The 11,051-nt window shown below is 49.5% G+C and overlaps 1 protein-coding gene across 3 annotated transcripts; it reads right to left on the reverse strand.

Annotated features, from left to right (window-relative positions):
* Positions 1–407: 407 nt before the first annotated feature.
* Positions 408–10,949, reverse strand: DHX33 (DEAH-box helicase 33). 3 transcript variants are annotated; one of them, XM_056506684.1, is made up of 12 exons: positions 9,779–10,949; positions 8,396–8,556; positions 7,057–7,284; positions 6,274–6,444; positions 5,543–5,728; positions 4,734–4,845; positions 4,203–4,362; positions 3,840–3,928; positions 3,410–3,537; positions 2,671–2,874; positions 1,844–1,930; positions 408–890 (listed from the first exon to the last, which is right to left on the reverse strand). In XM_056506684.1, exons 1-12 carry the CDS (start codon positions 9,942–9,944, stop codon positions 582–584), a joined length of 2,001 nt encoding a protein of 666 aa, XP_056362659.1. In that variant the 5' UTR covers positions 9,945–10,949; the 3' UTR covers positions 408–581. The 3 variants fall into 3 exon arrangements, 1 of the variants encoding a protein (XP_056362659.1); XR_008841865.1 differs by lacking the exon at positions 408–890 and adding an exon at positions 904–956 and having other exon boundaries at positions 1,158–1,930; XR_008841866.1 differs by lacking the exon at positions 408–890 and adding an exon at positions 1,039–1,085 and having other exon boundaries at positions 1,181–1,930.
* Positions 10,950–11,051: the final 102 nt, after the last annotated feature.

Below are 11,051 nucleotides of genomic sequence, written 5' to 3' on the forward strand. Positions count from 1 at the left end.
TAGTACATGGTGGTCTCCTCAGAAAAAGGAACATATGAATGTTTGAGGGTTTTTTGCTCCTTGAGTGTATTTTAACTAAGGCACTAAGCCTTCCCTTTGTCCAAAAGCTGTACTAGTACCCAATATTGAGGAGAAGCACAGAAGTCACATTTGCTGCAGGACAGCATCCTGCCCCATCAAACTGATACCACCCCGTCGAAGGACCAGAATTTTAACTCCCAACTCCCCACAGGTGTAAATGGCAGAGTCCATTCTGCACAAGAAACACAGATTCACTGTACTACTTTCACATCTTTAAGCCCAGACTGCTGACTGTGAACACACTCCCATGAGAACCATAAACACCAGGACTGCTCCTGGACCGTCCCATGATTTGCTCTGTACCTCACAAAACAACACAAAGGATTCAGATTTTCACCATCACGTCTTTATTCTGTGAAAACCACATAAATCCAATCCAAATAAATACCCGTTCCCTTCCTTAAGGACACTTAAATTACAAAAAACATGGTTATACATATATTCATTAAAAAAACGAGCCTTCCAAGGCAAAGCTGATGCAGCTGGTCCCCACCCAGGGGTCAGCTCGTGGCCGTCCGGAGTTTCCTGCGGAAGAATTCGGGCGCAGCCTCGTGCAGCCACTCGGCGTCCACCACGCACAGGTCGCGCACGTAGCACCTGTTGGTGCGCAGCAGCCCGTTGTACACCAGGCAGGCGGGCTTGCAGTGGAACAGCACGGAGGAGGGGTGGATGGCCACGCTCTGCTGCGAGCCCACGGTGCCGTAGGAGCCGTCGGGGCGCAGCTCGGCCGCCTGCATGAACAGGCTGTGCGCCAGGCAGCGCCGCACGCGCGCCGTGTCCCCGCGGCACGACTCCAGCGGCAGCGACAGCTGGGAGACAGCGGTGAGAAACAGCCCCTGCACCTGCCCTGCCTCACTGGGAGACAGCACCTGCACCTGCCCTGCCTCACTGAGAGACAGCGGTGAGAAACAGCCCCTGCACCTGCCCTGCCTCACTGGGAGACAGCGGTGAGAAACAGCCCCTGCCCTGCTTCAGTGAGAAACTGCACCTGCACCCTGCCCTGCCTCACTGGGAGACAGCGGTGAGAAACAGCACCCTGCCCCACTTCACTGGGAGACAGCAGTGAGAAACAGCACCCTGCCCTGCCTCACTGGGAGACAGCAGTGAGAAACAGCCCCTGCACCCTGCTTCAGTGAGAAACAGCACCTGCACCCTGCCACATCTCACTGGGCTCTGCTCAGAAATCCTGGGGGTTTGCTGTGTCAGAACCCTGGGTGGATGCCAGGCTAACCCAGACTAAAAGCCAATGGATCGCCACTCTCCTTCTGGAAGTGAGTTTAAGGCCAACCAGCATTCACAAGTGACAGCCCAGAGGGTGGCTCCCCTGTCACTACTGACTGCCAGGGGTTCACTGCCGAGCAGGACAGTGCTGAGGGGAAGCTGCTGCCACACTGAAAGCCTGACTCAGTGAAGAAACCAGCCAGCACAGGCTGCTGAGGCTGACAGCACTCCATGGCACACACAGCACAATCCCACAATCCCACCTACATCAGAGCAGGAAAAAACCTTTAGGACAACCTGTCCTTTCCCTGAGAAGTCTTCTCAGAGGTTCCCACTTCTCCTTGACTCACTAAGCCCTGCAGCTTCAAGATTCTGGGATGCAACTGCACAGTCAGGAGTTCTAGCCGGCTATTTACAGGAGACTGAAAACAACCCCACATTTTCTCACCCCTGGAACTTGGTGCACAGTAACATCAGTTTGGGGAAAAACAGGAAAATACCAACAGGTGAAACAGAGAAATAGAATATGGAAGCAAGTTACCTTTACACAAATGTCCCTGAGCTGAGCTCTGACTTCTGCCATCAGCTTCATGTTCCTGCCATTGATAAAGTTCTCTCTGCACCATCCCTGCAGCAGAGACACCAGGAGTTAGAAGGGGATATTTCTTCACCCCAGGAGCATGACAGCCTTTGTAGGGGGGGTTCTGCTTTTCATGGTATCCAATCTGCCTCAGAGAAAAGCTGCTGACCTCTTTCCTGGTCATATTTCTAACCCCCTTTACTCCCCTGTGTCTAGACTCCCTCCCACAGTGCTCAGAAACAGCATATGGTTGTTCCTTTCCCACTCAGAGCTGCTCTGCAAGGCCACCAAGAGCTGCAGAACTTGCTGTCCCACAGGTGGTGAAAACAAATCAGGTAAGAATGACAGGTGCTGCAAGGAATGGGGTGCATGAGTCCACACATCCACAAATCAATGTGAGGGATTGATGGGGTAGGATAAATCCAGTTCTGCTTTTAAATATGCTCACTGTTTTTCCAATGAATCCTGTCACAGAGCATGTCCAGATATTTATCATCAAGTCCCAACTCTCTCCCACTCCCTTCTGTTTCCAGCTGGAACCAGGGAAGCAAGAGCCCTGGCTGTGATTACAGAAATGGCCCCACAAAGCTTTGTCAGAGATTTCTGTAGGAACTTTTGTCACTGAACTTCCCCCAACTCCCCAGCTGTAAAGATGAGCCCTCTTTTCTCTCTGCTTTGGAGGATGCTTGTGGCACCATTCATGGAAGATGCAGGTGTCACTCTGCTCTCTGCTAAAAACTCCTCACCCCCTGAGCTCAGACAGCACTGGCAGCCCCAGATAATCCCACCTTGTGCCCATTGACGTTCTTGTAGGCCCTGTAGATGTTGAGCAGGGTCAGGTGATCCCCCTCACTGGAGATGAACTTCCTCCTGACAGCCTGCACCTCATCCCTCTGGGCAGGGGGGTTGTGGAGGACACTGTCCACTGACAGCAGGGACACGATGGTCAGGATCTCCTCTGCACAGTGGAACTTGGGGGACAGGAGGATGGCCTGCACACACACAACAAAACTCATCTTTGGTCAACAAATCCACTTCAGCTGGGCAGATCTTTCTGCTCCCTGGCAGCCCAGGAACTCAACCAAACATTGCATAGGACAATCTCATAAACATCTGAGCCTAGGAACAGCTGTAAATCCACTGATGGGCTCATCAAGCACCTTTAACAGCAACTGCCAGGCTCCTTCCTGAGACTGACCAGTGCAGAACCAGTACAAACACAGTGACTGAAACAACTAAAGAAACAGACATTTCATGGACCTGCTAAACAATACTGAAAATTGCAAGCAGATTTGCCTTGCTCACCTTCAGAGGTCCCAGAGTAATGAAATCCTCTTTTAAAAAATTTCCCTGAATTTAACAGTAAATGACAAGCAATCCAGCAAAAGTGCTGTAAATTATGTACATCAATGTACAGAAAATATACCAGTACAGCTGCAAACACCCCAAATTTCACACCTTGCTTAAGGAGTTTGCACAGAGATGAGTACATGAGATTAAAGAAGTTAATTTTTCTGCAGTTTTTACCTTTGAGAGCTTTGGATCCAGTGGAAAGGCTGCCATTTTCTTTCCCAGGGGGGTCAGGACAAGCTGCCCTTCCTTTTGGGTCACAGCTCCCAGCAGGTCCAGCTGATCAATTGCTGCTTGAATAGAATCTGCCAAAACAAAGCCATTGGGCTGTGAGGCCTCCTGCCTCCCACTGAGGGGTGTGAAGGAGCAGCTGGTTCCACCACTGCCTCCCTCCCCTGGCCAGAGGGATAAGCACTTTCCATCCAGAGAAATCAGGGTGCCAAAATGTAGTTTATCCTCCTCTGTCCAGGAGAACAAGCACCTTTCCCCATTTACTTCAGCTTCCCCGGCAGTCAGGGCACACCTTCATGCTGTGTTTTTATGACACCTTATGACCCAAAACTGCTCCCTGCTCTTTTTCCCCAATGCTGCCTTTGTAGCCACTTACCAGGAGATGGTTTGGACATGAAGTCAAAGGTGAGCACATTGGGAATTTTCAGGGCCAGGAGCTGAAGCACCACACTGGCCAGGTTACACCTGCATAGGCAGAAAAAACAACTGAGATAATTTACTTCCTAAGCAAGGAAGAGGCAAGTCCAAGATCTGGAGGACAGTCAGAACTATTGCCTTATGAGTCTGGAGACTCAGTGCCCAACTGTCCACCCTGAGCAAAGGTTTCCCAGTTTTTCTGTTTAGTCCCCACATTTCCATTTTTCTCAAGTCACCCCATCAGCCCCTGGATCCAGCTTTGCTGTCAGTTTTTTACACAGTTCCAGCTGTAGAAGAGGTGTGGCAAGGAGTGTGTGCTCACCTCTGAATCTCAGGTGTTGTCATTTCATCAAACTTCTCAAAGTCCTCCTCTGTGTAGAGCCGGTAGCAGATCCCGCTCTCCTGCCTCCCTGCTCGCCCTGTGCGCTGCCAGGCCTGGGCCTTGGACACCTGCTGCACTGCCAGCACCTCCAGGCCAGTCTCTGGCATGGAAAAGCATCACCTCACTCAGTGCCTGTGTAAGGCACAGCTTTGGAAAACACACAGGATTAACAGAATTCCCAGGGTTTGCCATTCAAATCCGGCTCAGAGCTCACTTGGCTCAGCACTGTGAAGCACAGTGAACTACCCCATGCTGTGTCCATGAAGAGAAGATTCACATTTGACAGATTTTTACCCCTTCATGGCTGATACTCAAAAGAACCCACAAAAACACGACCAAACCCCACACCCCAAACCTGGGACATTATTTTAAACAGCACGGAGGGTGCTTGAAATCCTCTTTCAGTGGTCTCCAGTAATTTCTACAAACCCAAACCCAATGTTGGCCCTGTCCCCTCTCAGAATTCCTCACCAGGGCTGTACTTCTTGGCTTTGACCATGCCTGTGTCCACAACGAATTTTATCCCTGCAATGGTGATGGAGGTTTCTGCAATGTTGGTGGAGAGGATCACTTTGCGACAGCCCTGGGAGGAAGGACAAACCACACCAGGCCAAGGCCACCTTAGAGCAGCTGCAACACAGAAATTCTGCTGCTTTTGGCCAGTCTGGGCCAAGCCCTGCCCCACACTGTGAGCACAAACTGCACTTGCTGTGCCAGTTCTCAGAAATTAAGGTAATCTCCAGTTTCTAATCAGCTTCTAAAACACTGGCTGCATTTGCAACAAAATACAGCACCAGAACAGCTGTTCTCAATACATCTTTCAACAATTTTGGTTTAATTTCTGGCACAACATTTGTGTTCTTATTTATCTGCTGAGTAGGTACAAAAGAGCCTGAAGCAGCACAAATTCCTTTTCCTATGGCCCTGACAAACATTCTCAGGTTTTCAGCTTTCTCAGTATTTCCTCTATTAGTTGCTGTAGCGTTTTCGTGATATGGACAAAAAAATTCCTAAGAAATGGGAGAAAATTAAATTCCTGTGAGCTTTTCACTCCCTCTAATCCTTCCTTCTTTTTATGGTCCTAGGTGACTTAGTGGATGCATCTGTTAAAATCAGTTGCAGTGTGTTATATCACTGGAACCAGTCAGCCTAAAGCCAATGGAGACTCCTGCTTACTATCAGTACAGACTGCTTTAGCCCCTTAAAGTCCCCATGTTTCTCCCAAAGACTCATGGAAGCAAACAATTAGCAGGTGTTGCTCACCCATCCCTTTCCCTCACCTCAGGGCTGGGTTTAAAGGCACGGAGTTGCTGGGAGTGGGGCAGAGAAGCATAAAGGGGCAGCACTGTCATCCGTGGGCAGCCCTCAGGGAGATGCTGGGCAACGTCTCGACAGGTTTTGGTCATTGCTTCAATTTCTTCCTGACCAGTCAGGAACACCAGGATGTCCTGGCAAGCAGGGGCTTCCTGGAGCCAGAGGAAAAAGCAAGTTAGGAGGGTTTGGATAGAAAAGGAGAACTGAGATGGTAATGAGATGTGGTTCTGGCAGCAAGACACTGAAGCAGGCTAAGAAGAAAGAAAAAAGACACACATGTGGTGCAAGGGAAGCAACAGCCAGAATTCCCAATGGATTCACCAGAGGCAAAGAGTAAATCACATTTTGAGGGACTGAGTGTTAAAAGGATGGAGGAATTGCTGCATCCTGAAATAACTGCCCAGGTCAGGCAGACAGAGCCAGCAAGCACCCACGTACAGAGGACTCAGGTGAGGGGAACATTCAGGTTTTAGGCATGAGTTGACATTATAAAGCTTTGCTTAGCAGTCTCCCTTCAGCTCCAGCCTGGACATACAGGTCCCAAATCCCAACAGCAGCAGCAAATTCAAAGCATTAAACACAGTTTAATGAAACAACACAACAATCACAACAATCCAGCGTTTGGCAGTCAAACATCTCAGCACAAAACACCAACCCCTGGCCCCAGAGGGACACAAACCCAGAGAGACCCTCATACCTGGTGGATTTGGAAGATGGACACCAGTGCTGCCTGCAGGTAGTCACTCTGCCTCTCCTTGGTGTAGAAGATGTCAATGGGATGCTGCCGGCCTTCCAGATAGAGGACAGGAGCTCCACTGAAATACTGGGAGAACTGGTCAACATCCATGGTGGCTGACATGACAATCACCTTCAGGGGGAGCACAGCAGAGGTCAGCACTGCAGCTTCCACCCAGCTGCACCAGCCAAAAGCCAGCTTCTGGATCCTGAGAACCATGCTCAGAACAGCTCACAGGCTTTGGGATGGAAGAGAGTGATTTCCCCTTGTTAAAGCCATCAGCTTTTTAACACAAGCAGAAGATGCTGGTGCGGTAAAATGAGCTGGTGTGTGGAATGAGACCATGCAAGGCTCCTGCCAGGCCTCTCGTGCTTTCACACAAATTCCTGACATGTCCACCCATCCCATGTGCAGTGCCCTACCTGGGAATGAGCATATCCCACAGCCAGAGTTGCTGCACCTGGAGTGATCTCAGCAGCAGTGCCAAAAACCTCCCCAGGTTTCTGTCTAATCTAGAGCTCACACACAAGGGGCTTTGTGGAAAAAAGGTATCATGGGGGTGACCAGACACATCATCAGTCAGACTGTTCAAACCATTAACTATTCAGATTTAAAGTGATTTTTTAGGAACAGGAAAAGGGTCAAGGCTGAAATTCCAAACAATCTGGAAGGCCCTTGGAGCTGCTCAGATCCCTCAGAGCCCAGCCCCACCCTGCCCTTCACTGCCATCCTGGATGAACACACTTTCAGTGGCCGCAGGCCCCGCTCCTTTCTCTTCCTTTGTGCAGCCTTGACCACTCCAAAGAGCACATCAGTGTGGATGGTCCTCTCGTGGGCCTCGTCCAGGATGACCACGCTGTACTTGTGCAGCAGAGGGTCCCCGATGGCCTCCCTGAGCAGCATCCCGTCCGTCAGGAAGCGGATCCGCGTCTCGGCACACGAGCAGTCATCGAAGCGCACGGTGTAGCCAACCTGGGGAGGGGTCACAGCCACAGAAACTGCCAAAGTGCCACAGGGCAAAGCCCCTGGGCACTGCACTGGACACAGCCAACCAGCAGTGAATGGAAGCTCTGGAAAGCAGAGCAGTTTATCTGCTGTCTGTGAGCAGTTCATCTCCCAAGCCTCCAAAATCATACTCCCAACATCTCTAGCTGGCTTCTTCCTAACTAGAAGTTCATCAAATGCCCCCCAAGTAAGTAAGTAAGCTAGCTAGCTTCCTTCCTTCTTCCCTTCCTAATGATTCCACGTTCTCCAAGGATTTTATGCAGGGAAAGTCTTTCTCCTCTGCTTTTTCCCCCAGACTTGCACAAACTCAGCACTCTACTCTCCTTAACTTCTGATACAGGGAGCAATGGAAGAGAGCACAATATTTTTTCTTTTTTTCATGAATATTTTCTTTCATGAATATATATTTTTTTTTTCAATGGAACATCCCAGATAATAATCAAGAAGTACCACAGAGACAGACCATGCCCACCCTGTCATGGGGCAGGGTAAAGAGCCATTTTTCTCCATTAATTTAATTCTAGAATAATAGAATATCCTGAGCTGGAAGGAACCCCCAGGGATCATCCAGTCCAACCCCTGGCCCTGCACAGACATCCCAACAGTCCCACCCTGGGCATCCCTGGAGCAGGGTCCAAGCTCTCCTGGAGCTCTGGCAGCCCTGGGGCTGTGCCCATTCCCTGGGGAGCCTGGGCAGTGCCCAGCACCCTCTGAGGGAAGAACCTTTCCCTGATATCCAACCAAAACCTCCCCTGACACAGCTGCAGCTGTTCCCTCAGGTCCTGTCCCTGGTCACAGAGAGCAGAAATTGGAGCTGCCCCTCAGGAGCAAGCTGCAGACCTTGGTGAGGTTTGACCAAATTCTCCAGCTGAACAAACCAAGTGATCTCAGCCCTCCTGACCCTTCATCTTTTGCCCCTTTGAGCACTCTCTTACAGCTTTCACATCCTTGTTATATTGCAGCACCCAAAACTAACCATGAAATCAAGACCGTGGCTGGTTATTATCCTACCTATAAGCCTGACAGGGCCTGCTCTCAGTGCAGCACTAAACCCAAGTCAATCTGTAGATGACCCTACCAGCTTCCCCAGCTCTGTCCTCTTCTCCTCAGCGACCCTGGCAGCCAGGGTGACAGCTGCCACCCTGCGGGGCTGGGTGACAGCGATGACACCAGGGTGGCCAATCCCCGCTTCCAACAGGTACTGAGGCAGCTGGGTGGTCTTCCCCGAGCCCGTTTCTCCTGAGGAACAGTGTGAAAAATGAGGTTCACTTTCCTGGGAAATTTTAAAAGGTTTAATAAAAGACAATAAGAGATAAACAATAAAGCAAAAGGTTATAAGCTGGGTGCTTGGCACTCAGCCAAGAGCACACACTAACTCAGAAAACACTTTGTTAAAGGCATCAACATGTTGCATATTCATAGATCTTCATGGATTATTCAAAATCATCCCCCCCACCCCGTAAATCAACTTTTTTTTTACATTTCTCCTTGTGGCTCCATCCTGTCAGTATTCCCTGATAATGGAAAATCAATAAATTCCTTCTCTGAGGTTCTGGTGTCCAATAATCCAAGAATGTGCGGAATTTCCGGATTATCTTTTTTTTTTTTTTTAACCATTCTCTGAGTTAGTTACATGAACAAAAGCTTTTCACTTCACTATGTTATATCCAAGGAAAAATATATTTATTACACTACTATTTCTAAGTTTTGTCAATAACAGAACTAAAAGAAGCTATTTTCATTCAGTAAAGCTTTCCAACATTATACATATAGCATTCATTTTCATATCTGTAAAAAGCCAATAATATAATATGTACTTATAACAAATACCAAGGGAATAGAGTTTTTTCTCCCCCTCAGTTTTATAGCATTGTCAAACTCGGTTTTTTATGTTAGCTTTTAGCCCCATCTGAGGATGGGGAAGTTGAAGACAGGAAGAGAAGGTCCCCACAAAGGTGGCAGGTCACAGATGCCACCCAACGCCCTCCTCCTGCTGCTGGGCCACTCCTCTAAGCCACGCTCTGCCTTAGAAACTCCAGCCTCTCTGGAGGTGAATGTCCGTGGTGGGACACTAACAGGAGTCACATACAAAGCATTCTGCATTTAATTACAATAAATGCTGAGTCTTTAGACTATCAGGTGGGAAGCTGTGTATCTTCAGCTCATGAAAGTCTGACAAAATCTGTTCAGTTTGTTCACAGAAAGCATAATAAAATCAGTGAAAAACCCCGAAAATGTAAGTGAGGAGAGTCTTCAGGAGAGGAGAGTTTTGCCATCTGGCTTCGACTGAACTCCAGGCAGACAGCGAAAGGAGAGCGAAATACTTTTGCCTTCTCCATAAAAACGAAGTAGCCGGTGCCAAAGCACAAAAGTCATTACACTCCTCGTTCACCACGCCTCAGATTTACAGCCAAGCGTTTCCCAGCCCAGCCCGCCCCGCGGACACGGGCCCGGCACTCACCGATGAGGACGGCGGTGTCGAGGCGGCGGAGCCGGGCCAGCAGCGGCCCGCGGGCCCCGCAGATGGGCAGCGAGCGGCGCTGCACGTGCGCGGCGCTCTGGGGCTGCGTGCCGGGGGGCGCCGCCTTGAACCGCTTGGCCGGCGGCCCCTCGCTGTCCTGAGCCATGGCCCCTCACGGCCCGGCCCGGTCCTGTCCGGTCCCGCGGGGCTGCACCGGGACTCCCGCCGCTCCCGCGCTCCACCGGCGCCCTGGCGCAGCGATGACGTCACCGCGCGCCGAAGCGCGGGGCATCCTGGGAGTTGTAGTCCCGCCGCCGCCATTTGCAGCGCTCCCGGCGCCGGGCGCCCCTCGGAGAAATCACGGACCCCAAACCGCAACAAAATGCAGCCAAGGAGGGAAGAGCTCGGAACACGTGTCCATTCAGGACTTGCCCCAGTAACAAGCTACAGAGGGGTTCTCAAACACTGAGCTAAAAAATCCCCACAAAAATCAAGGTTTTGGTCTAATCCCTGCCCCACAACCTATGCTGAATCACCATTGTCCAAAACACTTTCATTCTTATTCTCTAGAACCACTAAAAGTCTCTTCTAGAAACAATCAAAACTGCCCTAAAAAACCTGTAAAACTCCCCAAAGCCCCCATTAAGTTTTCATAACCTTTAACAGATAAAAATTGCAGATACAGATTACCTCACACATTTTATCAGAATCTAACACACTGCTTGTGAACAAAGCATATCCCCTGAGATCCCCACACATTTCTCTCCTGGACTATAAATTTAAAAAATTACAACCTGTAGCCAGTTTTTGAAAACAAAATCTGAGACTAAATGAGATAACCACATGTCATGGGTAAGTCCATGCTCTAAAATATAGAATGAAGAAGCATCTTGAACTCCTTTTATCTACTATGATATAATCAATAAAACCCTACCCAATACTTTCTATGGCAATTTAAGAACAACTGACCATGATGAGCTAAACTGAGCTCCAAGTTCCTGCGTGGCTCTTCAGGGATATTTATGATCAATGTAGCTTTAAGCTAAATCCCACTCAGTCTCACTGGCCTGTGTTGGACACAACTATCCCACAAGAAACTTCATCCACAGACCACAGATTTTACATCCTGAGCAGACAATGCTGTGTCCTGCAGTTCTGAGACACTTGTGGGAAAAGCTTCAGTAATCTCTGTCTCTTCAAGGACTTGCTTTTCCCAGCCCTTCTTTTCTACCTGCTGCCTCAGTTCTACAGGATTATACAGAAGATTAACCAA

Source organism: Oenanthe melanoleuca, chromosome 19, assembly GCF_029582105.1.
Source record: "Oenanthe melanoleuca isolate GR-GAL-2019-014 chromosome 19, OMel1.0, whole genome shotgun sequence".
Classification (NCBI taxonomy): domain Eukaryota; kingdom Metazoa; phylum Chordata; class Aves; order Passeriformes; family Muscicapidae; genus Oenanthe; species Oenanthe melanoleuca.